Source organism: Pleurodeles waltl, chromosome 3_1, assembly GCF_031143425.1.
Source record: "Pleurodeles waltl isolate 20211129_DDA chromosome 3_1, aPleWal1.hap1.20221129, whole genome shotgun sequence".
Taxonomy (NCBI): Eukaryota; Metazoa; Chordata; class Amphibia; order Caudata; family Salamandridae; genus Pleurodeles; species Pleurodeles waltl.
The window spans coordinates 292,374,644-292,400,567 of NC_090440.1; the positions used below are offsets into that span (position 1 = coordinate 292,374,644).

General features: G+C 42.8%; 1 protein-coding gene across 1 annotated transcript in view; it reads left to right on the forward strand.

The window, feature by feature from the left end:
- The window catches only part of RSL24D1 (ribosomal L24 domain containing 1), an 80,402-nt gene extending 54,935 nt beyond the window's left edge, over nucleotides 1-25,467 (forward strand). Inside the window, exons 5-6 of the mRNA XM_069222445.1 lie at nucleotides 12,811-12,896; nucleotides 25,169-25,467. Coding sequence (XP_069078546.1) covers nucleotides 12,811-12,896; nucleotides 25,169-25,242 — 160 coding nt within the window. The 3' untranslated portion in view covers nucleotides 25,243-25,467. The remainder of the gene's footprint in view (nucleotides 1-12,810; nucleotides 12,897-25,168) is intronic.
- The last annotated feature ends 457 nt before the right edge of the window (nucleotides 25,468-25,924 follow it).

A 25,924-nucleotide genomic window follows, 5' to 3' on the forward strand; every position in this document is an offset into this window, starting at 1 on the left:
TGCACCTACATGCTTGGAGATTGAACGGGGCAACCTGAGTTCCTTCTCTCTCCCGCCTGATGTAGTGGATGTTATCTTAGCGGCCAGGCGACACTCCACTAAATCTATCTACGCTAATAGGTGGTCTAAATTTGTTATGTGGTGTGGAGAGAGACAGATTGATCCATTACATGCTCATCTGTCACATGTTTTGTCTTTTGCACTGTCTCTAGCGCAGAAAGGTTGTGCAGTGGCTACCATTAAGGGTTATTTGTCGGCCTTGTCAGCCTTCATTTGTCTTCCAGACCAACCGTCGTTATTTAAATCCCCTATTGTTCTCAGGTTCTTGAAAGGTCTTCTGAATCAATTTCCTCCAAAACCATTCGTTATGCCTCAATGGGATTTGTCCTTGGTCCTGTCTTTCCTTATGGGGTCCCCTTTTGAGCCTATGCATTCTTGCCCCTTAAGGTATTTGGTTATTAAAACAGTATTCCTGGTAGCTATAACATCTGCAAGGAGAGTGAGTGAGTTGCAGGCCTTATCGGTTAAACCCCCTTATACAATGTTTTATGGGGATAAGGTGGTGTTGAGGACCAAGGCTGCTTTCCTTCCGAAGGTTGTTTCACCCTTCCATTTGGCTCAGACAATCACTTTGTCCACGTTTTATCCTCCGCCTCATCCTTCAAAGGAGGAAGAAAGACTACATCGCCTGGACCCAAAAAGGGCGTTGAGCTTCTATATTGATAGAACAAAGGATTTCAGGCTGGAGGATCAGCTGTTTATTGGATACGTGGGTAAGAGGAGAGGAAAGGCAGTCCACAAGAGAACACTATCCAGGTGGGTTGTTCTTTGCATTAAAATATGTTACTCTTTGGCAAAGAAGGATCCTCCTGAGGGCATTAGAGCTCATTCCACCAGAGCCAAGTCGGCCACTTCGGCCTTGGCCAGAGGTGTTCCTGTGGTCGACATCTGCAAGGCCGCAACTTGGTCGTCCCTTCACACTTTTGCAAAACATTACTGTTTGGATTCTGAGGTTAGAAGGGACGGCCATTTTGCACGGTCAGTGCTGCAGGATTTCTTGGTTTGACCATTTAGGCACCCACCGCCGGGCGTGGTACTGCTTTGGGACTCTATTCATTAAGTGAGGAATCCACAGGTAGTTGTATCCATCAGAAGAACGAGTTACTTACCTTCGGTAACGACTTTTCTGGTGGATACATTAGCTACCTGTGGATTCCTCACGGTCCCACCTGCCTCCCCGTTGCCTTTCTGGTCTTACCAAGTAATCCTTGAGTGCGCTTCTCTTGGTCTTCGAGGGTGCAATACATTTTTGCATATATGATTTGTATATATGTGTATATTTATAGATAAATCTATATGTTCGATGGCATCTGTCGCTGTAGATACGCATGTTCTGCAATAGCTCGCCATCTGGTGTTGGGCCGGAGTGTTACAAGTTGTTTTTCTTCGAAGAAGTCTTTCGAGTCACGGGACCGAGTGACTCCTCCTTTTGTCTCCATTAAGCATGGGCGTCGACTCCATCTTCGATTGTTTTTTTTCCGCCATCGGGTTCGGACGTGTTCCTGTCGCTCCGAGTTTCGGAACGGAAAATTAGCTAATTTCGGAAGATTTTCGTCGGTATTGTTGCGTTCGGGATCGGCGTACTTAGATTCCACACCGCATCGAAGATCGAAGAGCTCCGGTGCCCTTCGGGGTAGTTTTTCGATCCTCCGTCGGGGCCTGGTCGGCCCGACCGCGTGCTGAAGAACGCCGATGGAACGGACCCCGTTCCGTTTCTGCCCCAAATGCCACAATAAATACCCCTACACAGACCAACACTTGGTCTGCAACCTGTGCCTGTCACCTGAGCACAGCGAAGACACCTGCGAGGCCTGTTGTGCGTTCCGGTCCCGAAAAACACTCCGAGACCGTCGAGCCAGAAGACTTCAGATGGCGTCCGCACCGACAGCCCAACGGGAGTTCGAGGAACAGGAAGAGGAAGGTACCTTCTCGATCCAAGACTCAGACTCCGAAGGATTCGACGATACACAAACCGTGAGTAAGACGTCGAAATCCACTCAGAGGAACATTTACAAGGCCCAGGGGACGCCACTGCCACCAGGCCATGGCTCGACCCATACATTCGGTGACCGACCGTCGGCACCGAAAAAGGCCCAAACAGTGCCGAGATCGTCCGACTCCGGTCGAGACACCGGCACGCAGCCTTCTCGGGACCGAGAAAGTGCTGGAGACAAGCCTCGACACCGAGATGCCGGTGTGGACACGGCTCGACGCCGAGACAGCGGCACCGAAACAGATCGACGCCGAGAGGTTTCGGCCCCGAAAAGGAAAAAAGTCACCTCAGAGCCGAAAAAACACGCAGACAAAGTTTCGATGCCGAAACAATCTGCAAGCGACCCAGCTTCAGGCTCTTATACAGAAGAGCACTCGCTAACCTCCCAAATGCAGAAGCATAGGTTTGAGGAAGAGCTACAAGCAACTGATGTGGACCATACGCAAAAGCGTATCTTCATTCAGCAGGGAACAGGAAGAATAAGCACCCTTCCCCCCATTAGGAGAAAGAGAAGGTTGGAGTTCCAGACGGAACAAACACCACAACCAAAAGTGGTGAAAAGAGTTACACCACCACCCTCTCCTCCGCGATTAACGTTTCACCAGCACAAACTCCATCACACTCCCCAGCTCACACCACCATGAGCCAGGGTGACCAAGATCAGGACGCATGGGACCTATACGACGCCCCAGTGTCAGATAACAGTCCGGAGGCATACCCTACAAAGCCATCTCCACCAGAAGACAGCACCGCGTACTCTCAAGTGGTGGCTAGAGCAGCACAATTTCACCACGTAAGCCTCCACTCAGAACAGGTCGAGGATGATTTCTTATTCAACACACTCTCCTCCACCCACAGCTCATACCAAAGCCTGCCTATGCTCCCTGGTATGCTCCGGCACGCAAAAGACATCTTTAAGGAGCCGGTCAAAAGTAGGGCAATCACACCAAGGGTGGAAAAAAAGTATAAGCCGCCTCCTACGGACCCGGTTTTCATCACTACACAGCTGCCACCAGACTCTGTCGTTGTAGGAGCAGCTAGGAAAAGGGCCAACTCTCACACATCTGGAGATGCACCACCCCCAGATAAAGAAAGCCGCAAGTTCGATGCAGCTGGTAAAAGAGTCGCAGCACAAGCTGCAAACCAGTGGCGCATCGCGAACTCCCAGGCGCTACTTGCGCGCTATGACAGAGCCCACTGGGACGAGATGCAACATCTCATTGAACATCTGCCCAAGGACTTACAAAATAGGGCAAAACAAGTGGTTGAGGAGGGACAGACCATCTCCAACAACCAGATACGCTCCTCCATGGACGCTGCAGATACAGCTGCACGGACAATTAATACATCTGTAACTATCAGAAGGCATGCATGGCTCCGAACGTCTGGATTTAAACCAGAGATTCAACAAGCAGTTCTCAATATGCCTTTTAATGAAAAAGAACTGTTCGGTCCAGAAGTGGACACAGCGATTGAGAAACTCAAAAAAGATACGGACACTGCCAAAGCCATGGGCGCACTCTACTCCCCGCAGAGCAGAGGAAATTACAGCACATTCCGTAAAACGCCCTTTCGAGGGGGGTTTCGGGGTCAAAGCACACAAGCCAGCACCTCACAAGCCACACCGTCCAGTTACCAGGGACAGTATAGAGGAGGTTTTCGGGGACAATATAGAGGAGGGCAATTCCCTAGAAATAGAGGAAGATTTCAAAGCCCCAAAACCCCTACTACTAAACAGTGACTCACATGTCACTCACCCCCTCCACACAACACCAGTGGGGGGAAGAATAGGTCATTATTACAAAGCATGGGAGAAAATCACTACAAACACATGGGTTCTAGCAATTATCCAACATGGTTATTGCATAGAATTTCTACAATTCCCTCCAAACATACCACCAAAAGCACAAAATTTAACAACACACCATTCCAATCTCCTGGAGATAGAAGTGCAGGCACTATTGCAAAAGAATGCAATCGAATTAGTGCCAAACACACAAATAAACACAGGAGTTTATTCACTGTACTTTCTGATACCAAAGAAGGACAAAACACTGAGACCAATCCTAGACCTCAGAGTAGTGAACACTTTCATCAAATCAGACCACTTCCACATGGTCACACTACAAGAAGTATTGCCATTGCTAAAACTACACAACTACATGGCAACTTTAGACCTCAAGGATGCTTATTTCCATATACCAATACACCCATCGCACAGGAAATACCTAAGGTTTGTATTCAAAGGAATACATTACCAATTCAAGGTACTGCCTTTCGGATTAACAACCGCACCAAGAGTCTTTACCAAATGTCTAGCGGTAGTCGCTGCACACATAAGAAGGCAGCAAATCCATGTGTTCCCATATTTGGACGACTGGCTAATCAAGGCCCATTCGTTCATACAGTGCTCAAATCACACAAATCAGATCATACAAACCCTCTTCAAACTCGGGTTCACCGTCAACTTTACAAAATCCAACATTCTGCCGCGCAAGGTACAACAATACCTAGGAGCCATAATAGACACATCAAAGGGAGTAGCCACTCCAAGTCCACAAAGAATTCTAAATTTCAACACCATCATACAACGCATGTATCCAACACAAAAGATACAGGCAAAGATGGTATTACAACTCCTAGGCATGATGTCTTCATGCATAGCCATTGTCCCAAACGCAAGACTGCACATGAGGCCCTTACAACAATGCCTAGCATCACAGTGGTCTCGAGCACAGGGTCACCTTCTAGATCTGGTGTTAATAGACCGCCAAACTTACCTCTCGCTTCTGTGGTGGAACAACATAAATTTAAACAAGGGGCGGCCTTTCCAAGACCCAGTGCCACAATACGTAATAACAGATGCTTCCATGACAGGGTGGGGAGCACACCTCGATCAACACAGCATACAAGGACAATGGAACGTACATCAAACAAAACTGCATATCAATCACCTAGAACTTCTAGCAGTTTTTCAAGCACTAAAAGCCTTCCAACCAATAATAGTTCACAAATACATTCTCGTCAAAACAGACAACATGACAACAATGTATTATCTAAACAAGCAAGGGGGGACGCACTCCACGCAGTTAAGCCTGCTAGCACAAAAAATTTGGCATTGGGCAATTCACAACCAAATTCGCCTAATAGCACAGTTTATACCAGGGATCCAAAATCAACTCGCAGACAATCTCTCTCGAGATCATCAACAAGTCCACGAATGGGAAATTCACCCCCAAATTCTGAACACTTATTTCAAACTCTGGGGAACACCTCAGATAGACTTGTTTGCGACAAGGGAGAACGCAAAATGCCAAAACTTCGCATCCAGATACCCACACAAACAATCCCAAGGCAATGCCCTATGGATGAACTGGTCAGGGATATTTGCTTACGCTTTTCCTCCTCTCCCTCTCCTTCCTTACCTGGTAAACAAACTCAGTCAAAGCAAACTCAAACTCATATTGATAGCACCAACTTGGGCAAGGCAACCCTGGTACACAACGCTGCTAGACCTATCAGTGGTACCCTGCATCAAATTGCCCAACAGGCCAGATCTGTTGACACAGCACAACCAAAAGATCAGACACCCAGATCCAGCATCGCTGAATCTAGCAATCTGGCTCCTGAAATCCTAGAATTCGGGCACTTACAACTTACCCAAGAATGTATGGAAGTCATAAAACAAGCCAGAAGGCCATCCACCAGGCACTGTTATGCAAGTAAATGGAAGAGGTTTGTTTGCTACTGCCATATTAATCAAATACAACCATTACACACAACTCCAGAACATGTAGTGGGTTACTTGCTTCACTTACAAAAATCTAACCTAGCTTTCTCTTCCATTAAAATACACCTTGCAGCAATATCTGCATACCTGCAGACTACCTATTCAACTTCCCTATATAAGATACCAGTCATTAAAGCATTCATGGAGGGCCTTAGGAGAATTATACCACCAAGAACACTACCTGTTCCTTCATGGAACCTAAATGTTGTCCTAACTAGTCTTATGGGTCCACCTTTTGAACCCATGCACTCCTGCAACATACAGTTCCTAACCTGGAAGGTGGCATTTCTCATCGCCATTACTTCCCTAAGAAGAGTAAGCGAGATTCAGGCGTTTACAATACAGGAACCTTTTATACAACTACACAAAAATAAAGTCGTCCTAAGGACCAATCCTAAATTTTTGCCAAAGGTTATTTCACCGTTCCATCTAAATCAAACAGTGGAACTTCCAGTGTTCTTTCCACAGCCAGATACCGTAGCTGAAAGGGCACTACATACATTAGATGTCAAAAGAGCATTGATGTATTACATTGACAGAACAAAAAACATCAGAAAGACTAAACAACTCTTTATTGCATTTCAAAAACCTCATGCAGGAAACCCAATTTCAAAACAAGGTATAGCCAGATGGATAGTTAAATGCATCCAAATCTGCTACCTTAAAGCTAAACGACAGCTGCCCATTACACCAAGGGCACACTCAACCAGAAAGAAAGGTGCTACCATGGCCTTTCTAGGAAACATCCCAATGCAAGAAATATGTAAGGCAGCCACATGGTCTACGCCTCACACATTCACCAAGCACTACTGTGTAGACGTGTTATCCGCACAACAAGCCACAGTAGGTCAAGCTGTATTAAGAACATTATTTCAGACTACTTCCACTCCTACAGGCTGATCCACCGCTTTTGGGGAAATAACTGCTTACTAGTCTATGCAGAACATGCGTATCTACAGCGACAGATGCCATCGAACTGAAAATGTCACTTACCCAGTGTACATCTGTTCGTGGCATCAGTCGCAGTAGATTCGCATGTGCCCACCCGCCTCCCCGGGAGCCTGTAGCAGTTTGGAAGTTACCTTCAATTATTTATATGTGTGTCATCTCAACCTTAAATAGGTGCATACTTAGTCACTCCATTGCATGGGCACTATTACTACAATTCAACTCCTACCTCACCCTCTGCGGGGAAAAACAATCGAAGATGGAGTCGACGCCCATGCGCAATGGAGACAAAAGGAGGAGTCACTCGGTCCCGTGACTCGAAAGACTTCTTCGAAGAAAAACAACTTGTAACACTCTGGCCCAACACCAGATGGCGAGCTATTGCAGAACATGCGAATCTACTGCGACTGATGCCACGAACAGATGTACACTGGGTAAGTGACATTTTCAATATTGTGTATATACATGATTCGTATGTATAAATATATTTATTTGTTTTGGAAAAAAAAAAAAAAAAGAAGGTTATATTAAATCTACAACTACTTTATTGCAATGTTGGGTGATTTACAATATTATTATTATTATTATTATTCTCATGCACGTAAAAAAATGTTGGTACTGTCATCGGCACGTCGGCGAGGACCTCTTATTGCCTGTATGACGTCAGACGGCGTCGCGTGGGCAAGAGTGACGTCCTCGTCGACGTGCAGAGACTAGTAAGAAGATTTCCATTGAATGCTGGCGCCATGGGAGTATTCATTAGGTGAGGAATCCACAGGTAGCTAATGTATCCACCAGAAAAGTCGTTACCGAAGGTAAGTAACTCGTTCGTTAGTGGGATATTATAATTAGGCTCATGTTTTACCCACACAGACCCGTAAAAGTCCAGCAGTTATAGTTACTCTTCAAATTATTAGAAGTACCAGACCGCTTTACACAAACTTTTTTGGCTTGTTAACAAGACATCACTAACTATAATTCACCACTCGATCACGCACTGTGTTGTGACAAATGTCATTTGAGAAGTTATAAGTGTTTTGAATGCTATGATTTCACATGCTCATGCTATTTGATGTAGTATGCAAGGGTGTAAACAGTACGTAGAAAAAGCATGAGATATAGTTAATGTAGTGTGGCGAGTGAGGTGACAATGCTATGTTCAGAGGTCCGTGGCATGGTAATTTGAAGGTGGTGCATAAATTATAAATTGAAGTTATAATTATAAGTTCACAATTTCTGTTTGTATAGAAAGAATAAATAAGGTATTTTTAACTATTAATTATCCTTAACCTTTTTTTTCCAATGTATGTTAATAATTTTTATCTTTGAATAAAAATGTTTCAAATCATAGTGTGGAGTGTCATTATTGGAGTGTAGTACAGTACAGTGAATGAGTGTTGTAGAGTCTAGTGTCAGAGTGGATCATTATAGAGTGGAGTGATGTAGCCTACAGTGGAGTAAAGTGTTATACAGTGGAGTGACGGGGTGTCGTATCGTAGAGCGAAGCAACATGTTGTACAGTGTGGTGGCGTGTCAAACAGTGGAGCTGTTGTACAGTGGAGTGGCATCCACTGGAATGCCATGAAATGGAGTGTCGAAGAGTGTCGTCGAATAGAGTAGCATGGAGTGTAACAGAGTGTTTTAGAGTGTAGTGGCATAGGTTGGAGGTCAGTGGAGAAGTTTGTTGTGTAGTGCAGAGATGTTGAGTGTAGTGTCGTGCAGTAGAATGGTGGAGTTCCTCGTACGGTGAGCTATCATTTGTGAGAAAGCAGTGCATATTAGAGTGGTTAATAATTGTTAGTGTACTCTGGTTAGCCAGCTGAGGTGTGTGTAATGAGGTCTACTAGTTATAATAATTTGAAGGTGGTGAACAAATTATAAATGAAAGTTACATTTATAACTTTTGAATGTTTAAAGTTTGTGTAGTTTAAACATGGTTTCTATAGGGAAAATCCGTTTTCCTGACTAACTAAGCTTCATCTTTGTTTTTTCATTGAATTTCAATGTTTTTTAAACTTTAAAAAAAAAAATGTGTTTCAAAGCGTAGAGTCCAGTGTTGCAAGAGTTGTTGTACAGGACAGTGGAGGTTAGTAGTCTATTGTACTAGACTGGAGTACTGTAGATTGGAATAGAGTAGGGTGTACTAGCGTATCGTACAGTGTAATAAAGTGTTGTATAGTGTATTGGCATGGTATCTCATAATGAGCCAAGTATCGTAGACTGGAGTAGCGAGTTGTACAGTAAATTGGTGTGTCAAACAGAGTAGGGTGTCGTAGACTGTTATAGAGTGGAGTAGAGTGTTTCAGAGTAGAGTAGGGTGAAGTACAGTGTGATAGAATGCAGTATCATCAAGTGGAGTGTTGTAGATTACAGTGGAGGAGAGTGTTGTAGAGTGCTGTCGTAGTGGAGTGGCATGTTGAGTGTCATACAGTGCTGTATAGTGGATGGACATAGAGTGAAGTAGAGTATCAGAGTGTAGTAGAATGTTCTAGAGTGGAGTTGCATGCAGTAGTGTAGGGTGTCAGACAGTGGAAAAGTGTAGATCTGAATATAGTACAGTGGCATAAAGTATAGTAGAATGGAGTACTCTGGAGTGGGATAGTGTAGAGTGGAGTAAAGTGTATTAGAATGGTGTGCCATAGACTATAATGGCATGGAGTGCAATGGAGTGGCGTAGCATACTTTTAAGCAAAGTGTCATAAATTGGAGTATCATGTTGTACAGTTGAATGTGTGTGATGTTGGGCAGTATATGTAAGTGATGTAGATTACAGTATATTAGAGTGGCATACCATCTAGTTGATTATTGTTCAGTGCAGTGTTGTGCAGTGGATTTGCACAGTGTTATAGAGTGCAATGGCATATATGGGTGTAGAGTGGAGTACTGTCAAAGTGCAGTGGCCTAGAAAGAGTTCAGTACAGTGTTGTATAGTGGAATAGAGTATCATACATTGGAGTAGTGTTGTACAATGGCATACAGTATAGTACAGTGGAGTGAAGAGATATAGTTATGAGTAAAGTGTCAGAGTGGTATATAGTAGACTGTTGTAGAGTGGAAGCGCATAGTGTACAGTAGGGTGTGAAACAGTGGAGCGGCGTAGAGTGGATTGTTATATAGTAGCTTAGAATGAGGTAAAGTCTCATACAGTGGAGTAGTTTAATGTAGTGTGGAGTAAAGAACATAGTGTATTGGTGTGTCGTAGAGTGGTGTGGGGCGTACTTTGTCATTGGTGTGTACAGGCATAGAGTGAAGTATAGAGTTGGACAATGGAGTGTACGGGGATCAAGTTAAGTAAAATGTCATAGATTGCCATGAGGTGTGGTATACTTTTGTGGAGTGAAGTTATAGAGTGGAGGAGAGTGTCATACAGTGAAGCAGCATATATTGAAGTGACGTACACTGTAGTGACGTAGGGTGAATTAGCGTAAAGTGGAGCAGCATACCATGGAATAGTGTACCGTGGAATACTGTTGAGAGGTGTGTAAAAGAATGGAATGGCATAGTGTAGAGTGGAGCTATGCACAGTGGAGTAGCATACAGTGTAGTAGGGTACAGTGGATTAGCATAGAGTGGGGGGCATGCATTGAAGTGACATAGAGTCAAGGAAACTTATAAATTGGATTGGTGTCTCATACAGTAGAATGGAGTACTATCGTACAGTGTTGAAAACTGTTGTAAAGTGCTGTAGATAGTTTTACAATAGAATGTACAGGCGTAAAGTTGAGTACATAGTTAACCGGTGGAGCGTACGAAGATAGTCTAGAAAAGTGGCATAGAGTGTAGTAGAGTTTTGTAGAGTGGAGTTGTGTAGATACAGTGGTGGAGAATACACTGGAGTAGTGCATGGTGTAATAGCGTACAGCGGAGTCGCGCACTGCGAAAGTGATGTACACTTGAGTGTTGTATTGTGGGGTAGAGTGTAAAAGCATACAGCGGAGTGGTGTACAGTTGAGTGGAGTAGAATGGAATACCATGCAGTAGAAGGTCAAAGATTAAAGTTGCATACAGTGTAATAGTGTACAGTGGAGGTGCTCAAGGTGAAATAGTGTGTGATGGCATTGAAACATTACACAATGCTACTACCATAATGGCAGAACTTAATTACACCAGATTTAGCAGAAAGCTACATCTTTACCCAGAGTGTGCTTTGGAGTAAATCTGTTCAGTAGTATTTGAGATATCAATGTTGTGAAAAAAGAGAGATGTATTGACAATTGGTTCCTCTGTAGTCCTGCATAAGTAATTTACAAAAATAAAGAGGGTATACATCAATTCACACTTCTAGGTAAAGATCTAGCTTTCTTCCAAATTGCATGAGGAAATTGTGTTTTTTTGACACCCCCACTTTCTTGGTCCTCCACTTGACGTATTACTCTAACACAGTTTGATGAATCTTCACAAAAGTTTCAAAGTTATTAGGAAAACAAAAAAAGTGTTTTTCCTATGGAAAGTCTGACCTAACTATAACTATACAGTGGACAGTGTGGACCGCCACTGTACAATTAATATATTTTGGGCAATTGCTGTTCCTTTTTTTTCCTTTTCTGTGTTTTGGAAGGTTATTTCCACTCACCCCTCCCCCCACCTGTATTTTTCAACCCCTAACTTCTGTTTACCTCTACTTTCCTGTGAATCCTAAAATCCTTCCATTATGCTACCTCTACCTAACCATAAACATATTTTTCCCTATACCACTACCCTCACCTAAACCCTAAAAAACCTAGCCTCCCTTTAATTCTACCAGTCCCTGAACCCTAAAAACCCTTACCTTACCTCTACCCACCCCTGAACACTAAAATACCCTTACTTTCCATTTCTACTGCCACCATAAAACCCCCTTCTTTTCCTTTACCTCCCCCTTACCCATGGCTTAACCCTTAAATCCTCCGTTTTCAAATAATGATATTTAGCATTTAAATAAACATAAGTACATAACTTCCGGGTAAAGTACTGTGGGGGAAAATACCGAAAGTTGATCTGTTTGGTAACATCTGACGGGGTAAAGACCACACGGTAAAGAGTGCACACCCTTCCCTTCATAAGGGCTTTAGCCAGTCATCTTCAGCCATTGGCCTGTTTAGTCCCTCATTTAGCATGGGACAAATCCAAAGTAGTTCTCTTCAGTAACCTTGACCACTATGGCAATGTGTGCTGTTTGAAACCAAAACATATTTTCACATTTTTTTCCTTTTTTTGTTGCTTTATAGGCAAAGGCCGGTAACGCAAACTGCAATTTATATATTTATATATATATATATATATATATATTTATATATATATATATATATATATATATAAAAATCATTGCAAAGTAAGCCTTTCCTTTGCTGATGGAGGAATTTCCAAACATGTTTCTCTGCTGCCAACGTGTTTCGTTCTACTCGAACTTCATCAGGAGTTCATAACATCATAAGCTCCTGATAATAATCAACCTCTTGCCATGTTTCATATGATGGAATAGTAACCATAACTTTCTCTCTCGTTGTGTAGTAACACTCGGGGGAGAAAAGCTGCAAGCTCTCGGCTCACTAGAGTGCCGTCCTTAATCGACATCAATAAAAGCCCCGCCCCCCCCCCCCCCCCGCCCCCCTTCCCCAAATCTCCGGCTTCACTAGAGATAAGGTTATGGGCTCTGCAAGCTCTATGCAGGTGCCCATGTCTGCCAGTCTCATGTCTTTTGACCTAAACATTTAAAAGAATAAAAACACTTTGTAACGGTCAATAAAGTAACAAAGAAGGCAAAAAAGCATTGATAAATCCGAGATGCTGGTAGCCAACATAAGAGTGATTGGCTATCACAATGCTTGTTTTCTCTTTGCTTTTAAGTAGTCTCTGTCGCTGCCAAGTAAAGATCTAATTTTTTTTTTTTTTTTAATTAACATTGGATTTCTGTTGACCTTTGTGTCTATTAACTATTTCAGTGGATTGGTTAAACTGTATATATGAGCAACATAATTCCAATCAAATGTTTCTTCTGATGGGCAAGATTTTCAATTATTATATCTTTATGCTTCCTCAGACTAAAGAAGGGGAAAGAATTGGAAAAAGCACAGGACATCAAAGAAGTCAAGCAAAACATACACCTTGTCCGTGCTCCTCATGCAGGTTAGTCACTTATACATGTTTATTTTAATGAAGGAATGTGGCACTGGAGTAGCAGTTTTAGATGCAGTAGAGTTGGAATCCTCTTTGTTCTGCGACAGTAATATTTCCTGCAGTAATAGATCAATGACGTTACTCATTTCTTGAGCCATGGCTTTCTGATTTTAAATGTATTCTTGTGGGATGAGGGGAGGGAATGTTAAGGTAGTGAAGGCATTTATTTTCCTTATGAATACCCACCATATTAAAGATGCACAGGATTTCCATAAGTTCATGGTCACCTTGTACTAAACCGAAAGCAAAACTCAGGATTATTTGTGCCTTTAGTTTGGGTAAGTCCCCAGTTTGTGATTTCGCGGTTGCTATATATTTCTTTTTTGTTTTTTTGTAGTATCTGCAAAATGTCAGTATTGAGTACAAAAACATGAGTAGGAAGGTGGTTGGTTCTCTTTTTTCGTGGCAGAACTGATTTCTGATGTGAATGCTACAAACTGCAGTCCTGGTAGCCCTGTCTGAATTTGGACTGTCCCAACAAAACACTTGCTGTAACTAAGAATCAGCTAGAGAGGATGCTGTACTTCATTCTCTGCCGCTGAAGAAGGCACCCTTTGATCCCTTGCATGAGATATGACTTGGTATGTCAAGGTGTCTGGATGGCGACAAGGATGTTCTATATAGTTTTTTTCAGAGGGTTAGGTGTGGCAGAACTGCCGGTATTAGGCGGCCATGGCGGAAATCCTTGTAGGGGGAGTTCTGAGCTATACAGAAGCAGCAGAATCCCAGATAATGAACATCCAGTACGTTTCCGAGTAAGGGTCGGCAGATTGGATCTTTTTTTTGGGGGGGGGGGGGGGGGGGGGGGGAGAGTAGGTGGGTGCACGATGCAGTATATGGTTTATTTGAATTAACGAAGGTGGCATAATGCCAGGTAGTTTTGTTTTGGGCAAGGACATACTGTTTTTTTGTTTTTTATTTTTTTTAACTGATGAATGAGGGTTGGACACCACGTGTATAGATGGTGGAATTAGAGATGGAAAAGGGAAATGGCGTGGGTGTACGTTTGGGGGCTTATGAATGGAAAGATACTTAGCATTTTTTTGGTGTATGTGTTTTACAATTAAAAGATGGCAAGAGGGTGCAATGGTAGAGGAATGTGTGCTGGGAAGGAAGCGTGGTGGGACACCAGGTTCATGGCTTCTTTGAACACTATTTAGCATGACAACATAACTGTCAAGTTTTCAGTTGGCTTATGCGTGCCATTTCCATGTTTTAGTGTGTTTATGTGCGACATTCAAAGGTTTGTGTGTGACAAAGTAACACTTTATAGTTAGTAGAACACAGCAGTTAAGTGAATGTAAGAAGATTGGTATCAGAGATGGCTCCTTCTGAAAATGTTAATACTTTAGAAATTGTCATAAAATGCCTAAAGCGCTCCTGAACCGCTCATACCCGGTCACTAACCTATCACTTCTCTATCAAGGGGACTTGCTGTGCCTCTGCAGTTGGGCAGGCCCGTGCCTAGTTTATAGTTTGGTGATCACAAAATCTTCCTATTTCCTAAATACTATGTTAATACCTAAGAAGAATCTACCACACTCGCATTTTCTTCACCATACTTTCCCAACGGTGAAGAAACCCCATCAGTGGATTCTCGGTGAGGTGTTCCAATTCCTTTAGGTACCACATTTATACATTACAGCCCACTTTTAAAGCAGACCCCTATACTGCTGAACTACGATAGCACATGTAAGTACTGCCCAACCTCTTATTGTTACAATCCTGGGAACTACTGATACTCTCTCCTTTCGTTTCCCCTTCATTTTGCCATTTAGCTCATAGCCCCCTTTGAACTCCTTTCTTTACTTCACTTCCCACCCTCCCTCATTCCCTATCGTTTTAACCATTTTACCTCCTTTGACTTTCTCCATTGTTTCTATATCACTTAATCCATACAGCAGTCTGCTTCTCTATCTCTCCTCTCGTACTCCTCCTTCTCCTCTCCCTCTCATCAGATTCTCTCTCGCTTTCTTCCCCCTCCTTGACATGAGTCTGTGTGAGGCAGTTTGATTCAGCGGGCGGCTACACGAAGCTGACTAGCTAAATTGTTTGCAGTGCACTCTTTGCCGGCTGTGGCTAACCGAACCTCGTGTCTTTCTAAACCACTAATCAGATTTGGCAATTTTGAAATGATGAATTTTAATGCCATTTGCGGGCCAGCCGCTGCTGTTACATTCGTGGTGGGTTTCCCATTCTGCGAAGTGCCCATGCGCACATTTCCACTAACAACCCACACTCTTACAGGATGTAGTTTTCCATTGTTTTGCTTGCTCGGAGCTGATGTATTACAGAAAGCTGCAGAACTTGCTTACAAGTCCATAAACAACCCTTGTTTTAATTTGAATGTGAAGACAGTCCTACAGGCATACTTCTGCAGACAACCCTGGTGTTACATAATGTTAAAGGGACTGGCAGTAAGGGATTGGGTCTCTTCAGACATGCGTACACATTTGTCGACTCTAAAATAGAAACTGCAACATACATAATTTATAAATGTTCACGGCTCAGTGTACGAGTGCCAACCGTCTGCCGCCCAGACAATGTGAATGGACACCGACCAGCCGGCTCTGATCACCACTATGTAGGTGCGCGAGGACACCTGCCCTGTAAAGGCTCTCCTGTGCCGGTCTCTAGTAGCGGAGGCAGCTTCCTGTCATATCGGTGCCACTGCTCAGTCAGTGGAGGATACGCTCTGGGAGAAGCCCCCAGGGCGAAGGCCAGGTGAAACTGCTTTACTGTCTAGTAGCTGCCGCAGAACAGAAAACTCGTATACTTGCCTGAGGCAACATCCAACCGTCCCTCTGTCGGAGACTCAGCCTTGCGCACAGAAGCCACTTTTGCAACAGTGGGCGCCGCAGGGAAAAAGCTGCAGCCCGCCGCCTGAGTATCTACGCCCCTCCAATCTCACCGGGCAGTCACGGGCACTGCATGGCTACAGTGGTGCAGGTGCTTCGCCAGAAATCAGGCCCGGCGCCACTCGCTGCCCCAGTTCCACTGGTCAGCCGGGTCTGCAATTATTACTATGACCACGACGCAGTGCTGCAGGTGCTTTGCCAGAAAACAGGCCCGGCGCCACTCGCTGCCCCAGTTCCACTGGTCAGCCGGGTCTGCAATTATTACTATGACCACGACGCGCCACTGACCGAAAGCACGTGGTAGTGGTTGCCAGGCTTGACTTATGATGTGAATTAATTAACGACTACGCAGCGCTCATTTTATAATATGTATTTGAGCACAAATAGCGCACTTACTGGCAGCGCATAGTTGGATGGACGGAACGCTAATGCGTAACATGCATTTTAGTACAGTGACAAGGACACGTACTCAAATGTTAGTGTAACTCGTGGTACTTGGCATGCCTTTGACAATAGCGGTGCGAGTTCGCATCTTTCTCCCTTTTTTATTTTTACACAGCCTATTTCTCCCAAAGGCGAGTGAGACATTTCACCTTTTGCCAACGCGTGTTAACAGAATTCGGGTGTAGAGCAGAAGAACAAACATATCAACTGTTTTGGACTCATTTCATTTGATGACAGACACCGATGCCACAACTGCGTTTTACTCTCTTTTGGCTTGATGGAGGCGAGACTTGAGTTTATTTTATTAATTTTTTACCAGAGTTGCGTTATATTTGTGATAGAAATGCTGTACATTAGGGCTTTTGCAGTGTCTAGGTTTCTAAGTGGATAACGCAAACCATATAGGTAGGCATCGGGATTGGACTTTCCCCTGATGCACAGGCAAAATACCACTGAAAGAAATCCTTTGATGCAACCTTTGAGGTCTAATGTGTAGAAAATACTTTACACTTGCACTGGCTGTTCTCTTGGCGCATAGTGATTGCAAACTGTCTGTTCCCCTTTTGCAGATTACTTATACCTCTCAGTAGGCACATGTCTTCACCAAAGATTCACAAAGTCTTCCCTCACAAAAAGAAATTAACAAATTGTGCTGTTTTATGCGTAAAAGAGCACTATGGAAATACCTTTGCCTGCAGTTCATCTTGTTAGTATTGCGATCTACAATAATTCTATAAATACGTTAATTTGTGTATACGGTGCAGTGTATTGAGGTTTGATATATCATTGAATGACAAATACAAATGCCACAGCTGCCAATAAGCAAAGTAGCTAGACTATTGTCAGGCAAGCAGCAGTGACAGAAATTTTATTTCATGACCCCTTATAAACGTGAACCTTGTTTGGCAAAATATGATTATAAAATATCCTCCAGTCTGTTATGGTAAATGGTATTCCCTAGTGTAATTCCCCATTTTTAGTTATGACTTGCATGTCACACATGTCAACTACAATCCCTTAGCTTGCCATTCCGTTTTGCTGGTGCCCATATTTCCGCAGCGATTGCTGCCAGTGCTGAGAAAGTCGGGGTTCTTTCCCGTCCAAGGAACTGCCCTTTCTCGGCGACCAGTGGCAGTCTCGCGATGACCATAATGTGCTAAGATTTTGCTGCCACACTCAGTCTGGCATTGAAATTAAAAGTGCAGTTTACGTTGTTGATAGTAGATTTTGGTAGTCTGTGTACGAATTAGTGCTTGTACCACAGAGGTCAGGTATTGGGAAAAAAATTATTTTTGAAGCATTATTTTGTTATAGCTTCCTGTCCTTTGAGTACTGGTGCCATCTAGTGGTTGATTCTATCGTGTGATGAATCCAATTTAGTTTTATTGAGAATCGGAGATACATTTAGCCTTTTGGCTTGCAGGCCTGAGCCCCCACCACCTAGTGACTTTAACCCTACATAACTTAATCCGTTTTAGTCCATTTATTTTATTATTTCTTTTCAGATGGCTTCCACTGTTTATAGTTATAGAAATGTTTTAATTTGCATTATTAGTGCCACACTGTGAAGGCGTCATTATCAGTGTCACGATCAAGTGATCTATGTAGGTATTCACATACTGTCCCTTTCTCACGTGTGACAGGACCATAATGTATACTTTTTGGAGATTGTTTATATAATTGCTGCCAGAAGTGTTCCTTCTTATCAATTGTTTGGGAACATGCCTGCGTCGGGTGTCCTACATGATCTGTATAAATACATCTCACATAGTCAAGGTCATTAAAGGGATTCCTTGCAGATGCCATCTACACTGCACACTCATCTTCTCTCTCCCCCCCCCCCCCCCCCCCAACGCTGTAGAACTCAGCCTTTGTGTCACCACAAAGTCTGACTTGGAAGCCTCATTCCAAGGTAACTAGGGTTGGGGGTGTGTGCTTCTCTTGAACATGGTACTGGTAGATTAGGTTTATCATACCTCGCTCTCAGGTTAGAGATAAGGTGCTCCTAGCTAGGAATTTTACATCTTAGGTTTGTGGTAAGATGGTGGAGGTTTTGTATTCACAACTCATCTTCATAATTATGTTTCTTTTACTGTTCACTATTATAATCATTGCAGCTCATGCATTTTACCGTAGATTGCAGACTTTTCAATAAATATACTGAAAACTCTGATGCATCTCCTTCATTGTCTGTGTGTGACTGAGGATTGTTGCTAACAAGAGAAAAGGGTAACTTCTGTTCCACCACAACTCACTTCTGTTCCATCACAACTCCCCTGCGATGTTGCAATCTAGAGTCCATGCGTCAGGCTGCCAGAAAACACCTTTTACTGTTTGGGTTTTTGGTGAGGTACTGCTTGTGAGCCAGGAAGGTTGGGCTGAAAGCTGTGATTAGTTGCAGGAGTGGCTTAGTCACATATAAACAAAAGTGCTGTCCTCCCTAAACCAGCAGTCTTGCTTAGGTGTGAGAGTTCAACTATGACAATCAAAGTTGTTGAAAGATGTTTGTCATCTCTACAGGGTTGAATTTTTAATAACTAAATCCTCGCTGACCGCTGTTGGAATGTAGACTTTCCTAAGATTCAATACAGTCTCAATTTTTTACTTGAACAATTTCATTTAGCTTGATTTGTCGGTAGGTTTAGCATTCATATTTATTAATTGTCATTTTTGCCCACAGGGGAAGTTTGTTCTGATTCCAGCGATATAACATCTTTGCAGTCTGCAGATGAGTTTGTTTTCAGAATAATGTTTTTTTGCCAGTGTTTGACCTTTGTATCTTCATCAAATATAAGAAAAGGTTTTCTGAAGTTTCAGAACATTAGCTGTCATCCAATTATCAATGCATGGAGAAGGTAGAAATCCTAGAATGAAACGGGCAGTCTCCAGGCCTTGTCTGTGCTGTCTTTTGGCAAAGAAACACAGCTTTCATACAGAGACATGGGTGTTGTAGGCATCTAGCCCCTGTTTTCTCATGTAATGCGGTATGTCTCATTAAAAATGGCTTAAAAGTGTGCATCATGCTGGTTGGTCAGTCAAACGAGCACTTTACTTAACAAGGTTTCACTCTGAGCAGTGTGTTATGGCCTGCTGCTCTTAGACAATTCTATTTCTACCTTGCAAATGGGAGGCCACGCCACCTCTACCTTAATCAGCAATTCAAACCTTAAAAGGAGTTACTTGATAGAGTACATTATTCCGGCACTATACACATTTTTCATTTGCATAGCAGGGCAAAAATGAAGGTAATGAGAACAATATGAGGGTTTGGCAGCTCACCGGTGGTCTGGCACCACACAAAGCCAATTGCCTACTGTATTCAGATGCAAACTAGCTCGGTATGCTTTCAAAAGGAGGGGGAAAAACCTCACCAAAACAGTCAATAGAAAAAGAGCAGACCAAAATACTCTTGTTGGCTGGTCCAAGATGTGATGGACAATGACTCAGGCAAATGGCTGAAGGTTCCAGAGCAAAAGCAGCGAACATTTCAAGAAGACTGACTTAAAGCATTTTAAAGTAAATTAACATAAAATAATTTATAAAATACACTGCAGCACTCCAGAGAGTGAATGTAAGTAAATGAGTCCTCCAATGAAGTTAAGTAGTAGTGGGTTCTTTAATTGTAGACATGGACATCATATCCATAGAATGGTCGTTGTTCCATATTCACAACCATCATAATCATAGGGTAAACATTGTTTCATAACCACAGCCAACACGTCTTTCGTCACAGTATATGACTTCTTCAAGGCTGCAAGAAATATATAACAATTATAATATTCAATCCTAATCCAAATATCTTTGAGGATGATATCATACAGAGTGAGTCAGTCCTGTTAGATTCACATAGTAAAGAAAGTGTCCAACCTGAAAAGGGGATAGGTGGTGGGATACCCCTCCATTATCTGGCAAGGAATGTCACCAGAGGTGATTGTGAGAACACACAAGGTGCTATGCTGACAAGACATACCAGCAAGGGCAAAGGTGTCATAAGTGTCCACCGCATAATAGTGTTGTAGAAGCGAATTTGTGGCGAGTTTGATTCACTTAGGCTGACATGTACACTTGGGCCTATGCTTTGCATACCCAGGAGTTAAACTAAACTCTCCATGCTGAACCCCCTTTCCAGATATTCACTGATACTACTTAAAAAGTGTTCACTACTAAAGGTATAATTTATCTGCTCCTTCATTGTCTTGATTCACCACTACTCCCGTACCTTTGGTGGATCCAGCACAGTACTGCACTTATGATGGTGACGGGCCTAATATCTATCCACCACAAATTCGCTTCTTTTGACTATCAAAACACCAAGTGATGGATGGAATGCTTGAATTAATCTCTGCCACTGGTGATCGCCCAGGCCGCAACCCAATCCACCCTTTTTCATCCACCATGCCACCTCAATTTGGACACAGCCATATATAAATCAGTATTCACCCTGTTCCAGTGGAAACAGTCAAGCCAGAACTGTTAGGCCTGGACCTCGATTAACCAGAACACAAGGAATCCAGGCTCGGTTCTGCCCTTATTAGGGCTCATTGCACAGGTTGGTTCAAGTGGTACAGTGACCATGGGACCCATGTCAGATCAGCCTTGCTGCTATGCTTTGAATGAGTTGAATGTAATGCACCATTTGTATTTGGCAGGCTAATATATATATAAAGCATTCCCAGTGTCAAGGTAAAAAATTGGAAAACAACCATTGAGCGCAGACTTTTGGTAGAGAGACTATTGGTAGAGCTGCATTCAGACTTAATTTATCTGGTAGATTTTCAAGCTCTGACTTACTGAGGCTATTCGACAGCGACTGGGTAAAAGGGATTTGAAAATTCTCCTTTCGTGACGGGAAATGCTGCAATATTTCAGCAAGCTGCTTCACCCTTTTTGAACAGTAACTTGCATGTCATTTTTTTTCCTTAAATCAATTGTTGGCCATCATACTGAAGTGAAATGGTACATTCCACAGTTGTCCATGGACAATGAAATAGTTGGAAGTTTGGGATGAAGTTGTAACACTTTATATCTGGTACAGTTTAATGTTGCAATACAAATCAGTCACTCAGTCCAAAGCTTTATTTGATCATTTAAAAATAATCATAAAAGTGCATACAAATATGAAACGCATAAAACCTAATCCAGCAGTACATACTAGTCCAGCAATTCATAAGATTTTAAAACAGTATCCATAGTCCCAATACATTCAAAACATGAGTGATTTTCCTAATTCGTATTGGAAGATTCAGGAAAGAGCACATATTAAAACATACTAACGCTGTACTAAGGGGTTGAAGAACCAGTAATGATGGTTTACACAGCATTCCTGAGAACAGGAATTCATTTTTTGTCAAATTACAAAAAAAGAAAATGGAAAAATACTTTATATCGAGTGCCCACCACAAAGACAGATCACAAAAGCTGGGGAGTCTTACCGGCCCAGTGGGAAGCATAAGTGGCTTATGATCTCTGGTAGACAACACCAAGGCCAACTACAGCTCCAGGCACACGATGGTTCCTATTCTAGAGTATTCAACATTGGTTCGTTTGAGTAAGTCCACTGTCGCCCTTTCCAGCTGCCCAATGGCCTAGAAGTTATTCTTACCCAACATCTGTTGTTTGCATGTAGACTCCTGGGATATTTAAAAAAAAAAAAAAAAAAAAAAAAAAAAAAAACACGAGGGTGTGTCTATCGTAATGCAACTGTGTTTAATGTAAAAAAGCATTTGGATTCAGAGTCTCAAATCACAAGGAAGGCAATCCTCAATGACTTCGCTGTTAAGTGGCCTGCGAATTTGACCATATCGAACACCATAACAATAGGAGGGCCAAATCAATATAATCTTCAACAAAAGTGTCCCATCTCTTTATAAATAGTTTAGATACGGACAGCTAGCTGGTAGGCCTCAGATGTACCTACATTTTTTATTTTCCTTGACTTGTAATTACATCATATTTTTATAACCCCTGACACCACAGTTAAAACTGGTACGCACTTCCTTTTTGCACACTTCTAGCGGGGGTAGGGAGGAAGATAGGTTTTCTTTCAGTGAACGCAGACGATTAAAAAGAAACCCCACAGCATTTTCAGGTCTGTGTTTGTGTGGCCAACAAGGCACCCATGAACATTGCAAGTCGAAAATGATTGCCAAATAGGAGAATTTGTGGGTTCTAGAGATTGGATTCCTATAGGTGGCCAAACAGCGGGACTGTAGATTTCTTGGGCCACAGGCCATGACAAAAGTTTTAGTGAGGTTAGTATCCAAGTTAAGCTGTGCTATGAAGTAAACAAAGGCATCCAACAACAGCTTAGGCCCATTTGAAGTTTTTACTAACAACACAGCGTCTGAGTGTAATAAAACAGGCACAGCCTTATTATTAACTTTGGGCATATATTTAACATCCTAGATCAAGTCAGGTTAAAGGCCATTAATAAATCGTAAGTATACCACGGGGCAAGCACGCAGCCCCACCGTGCCACTCAGGACAATCTTAAAGACTCTGTACATTAACCAGATCTAACAGAAACTCTAAGGTCACAGTGCAAAGCTTGTGAAAAAAAAAAAAACTACAAAAAACTCCTTGATCATTGAGCCCACGCAATCCATTCTGCTGGCAAACAAGATGCAATCAAACAGACGTTGCACTTGACGTGGGTATGAAACCAGTGCTTGACCTTGTTCATCAACTACCCCATAGATTACTTGCTTGTCTAATCAAGGAACATTACCCAATATCAACACGGGCCGGCCCTGGGGTTAGAGAGCAAACTGTATTACTTTCAGCCCTTCTATTTGTAGGATGCCAACAGAGTCTGCTCCTACATTGGATGCTGAATCATTAGTGGCTTCATCTACTACATTTGAATATTCTCCATGTGCACTAGGGTGGGTACCTGCAGGCTGTATATTAGACTGAGAGTCAACAGCCTCGTTTGCTACAACCCTGGTCAGAGCATGAGCTTTTGTAACTATTAGGTTCACAGCTTTGGTTAGAGGACTAGGAAACATGGCCCCTGCCACTCCCACTGAGGTTACTTTTTGCTCAATTACGCCTATGAAAAGGCAGTAATCAAGAACCCAACTAAACTGATCACAAATTTGAGAAATAAGCTTACTCTTAAAGAGCCTGCGAGGAGGGGGCGGCACATAGGTTGTGGATATGACTGTAGAGATGTCAGTCCCGATTAATCCACCAAATTCTTGTGAGTCAAGCCCTGCTTTGGCGTTTTTGCACAGGTTGCTGTAGTTGGGGGCAGTGATATGGTTGATGTAGTTACATCTATAGATGGTGAAGGCTCACCATTATTACAAACAGAAGAAGCACCAGGCCCGCCTACTACCTTGGTGACCTTAAAGGTACAGAGACTAAGGGTTGCCGGCAGTGCTTAATTTGTAAATAAAAACGTGCTGGTGCTCAAAGCCCTCCTCATAAACACGCGGCTGATGCAATAGAATGTGCAAACATGGAATACTGAGGCAGCATAATCCTGAAACCATCTCGGCCCTTTTCAATCCATTGAAAGCCCCTCCCTGCCCCTTCAGCTCACTCTTGCAGCTTTCTGCTTTCTCCCATTGTGAAGCTTTTTCGTGTTTCTCTTCCTCCAGTCTGTCCCATATGTGTCTTTTGCTCGCAGTAAATGCTTGAGGCAGAAAAATAAGCCCCGGCCCTCAAAAATAACTGCCGGTGCTTAGCACCGGTTACAACAAGCACAAATTAAGCACTGGTTGCGGGGGCGGCTCCACAGTATCCAGTGTTAAGGATGGGTGTCTTTCAGCTAGTTGTCTCCTTGTCAGTGACTATCTATCACCGCCCGCTTGAAAAACCCATCCTGTGTAGTCTTTCTTTCAGCTCTTAGTTTATGGGCACCCAATATACGTTTTATCATGCTGGCGAAAAGGACGACCTCGCAAAACACCGGTGGCCTCAGGCAGATCAGAAAAGTCAGGCCTATAATCAAAAAGTGCCCACTATGAAGCTGCTAAAAACAGAAGGACAAAATAAAGACGGCGGTCTTACTAGCACGATTGGGTGACTATCAGCAAGTCATGAGGGGGGCCCAGCCATTCCTCCTCTGGTTGCTTTGGTCCCGGGTCAGGCCCGCACCACGGAGTGAGAGGCCCTGCGTTATAGTGCTGGTGACGTAGTGATGCACCATCCTGCTGTATCAACTTTAGTCCGCTGGTGCTTGTGGCACTCCGATGTCCTCGAATAGCCAAGTAACTCCTGCACTGCTGGGTCGGGGGCTGCACTACATAGCTCTGGTGACTGAGCTTCTCCCCCTCCTGCGGTAAATCCTCAAGTCTGCAGATGTCAGTGTTTGTGGGACTTGAGGTCCCCAAATTTCCTAGTAGCTCCCGTCATACCAATGATGCCCCTTGAACCACGAGTTAAAATTGTCATGAGAAACTCTTGAAAGTAAACATCTTCAAATGAATACTAATTGCTAGTTTACTGAACACTGTAGTCGGCAGTATTTGCAGAGGTATCTTTAAGGGCTTAATGTGCTTTGCCTTAAGGTTTCCTTCCAGGGTTAAGTAGTTTTTCTCGAGTAAGGTATGTCATAATGAAATGGTAACTCAAGTTTTTGCTGTAGGATAGAAGACGCCACTGTGATTGTTGGGACAGTAGCCTAAAAAGCCTGTGTTAGTGGTAAAAATTGCCGTGCCGATTTCTGTGATACTAAATGAAGCACTCTTGCTATACGAGTAATGCAAAACTGATGCCACGTTTATTAAAATGTTATCTTGACTATACGTTTACAGAACACTTGTCAGCAGTTGGATACTTCCAGTTTACAGCACTTGATTTTTCTTCAATTTGCTTTGCACTGTCATACTATGATGAAAATGTTATGTTTGCTGTGATGGAAAAACGTTTCTTTTTAAACTGACTCATTAGTGGATGTGCTTTTGATTCCAGGCAAAGCAAAACGACTGGAGGACAAAATGGTGCAGAAATTGCAAGAAGATGTGGATATGGAGGGCGATTCCTAGACCCCTTCCGGAAACAGATATATACTATTCTGCACTTGCCAGTGTTTTTTTTTCTCCTGGTTTTAGGCAGCGTCGTTTTGCCACCTTGTGACTTGTTTGCTTTTTACATTAGCCTGGTAACTCGGTTGAAGATTAAAAACAAATTACTGAGTTGGTTCTTTTTGTCTTTCAGAAAGACCTTGGTCGTTATATTTATGTAAAAAAATAAAACTTTCCAGAAGGGAAGTCCTTGTTTTGCTTATTAACTATGAGTATTATTCATAAGAACAACTGGCATTTTTTAGATTGTTTCAATAATTGTGTTCAATAATCATCTAAAGCAGCTACATAAATTGAAACTTAACGTTAAATGACATGCAGCGTATATTATTTGACAATCTTTAACAAAATACCCCTGTCTGTACAGACTAGGACACGGAAATCACAACGGATCTATGGGGAATCTATACATTTTAAATATTTTGAGAAACCTACCAAACACATCATTGCAACTGTACACATTCCAATGCCTTTTCCAGCAGCACACTCTGTGACCACCTTCTTTTATCCAGAACTGTGCTATTCGTTGCTTTTGCCAATAAGATATTTTGTGTACATTTTCAGAGTGAACTTCACTTTTTAATTAAAATACAGCATGTCCTCAATGCACTCAGTGCAATAAATGACTAGGTGCATAAAGTTA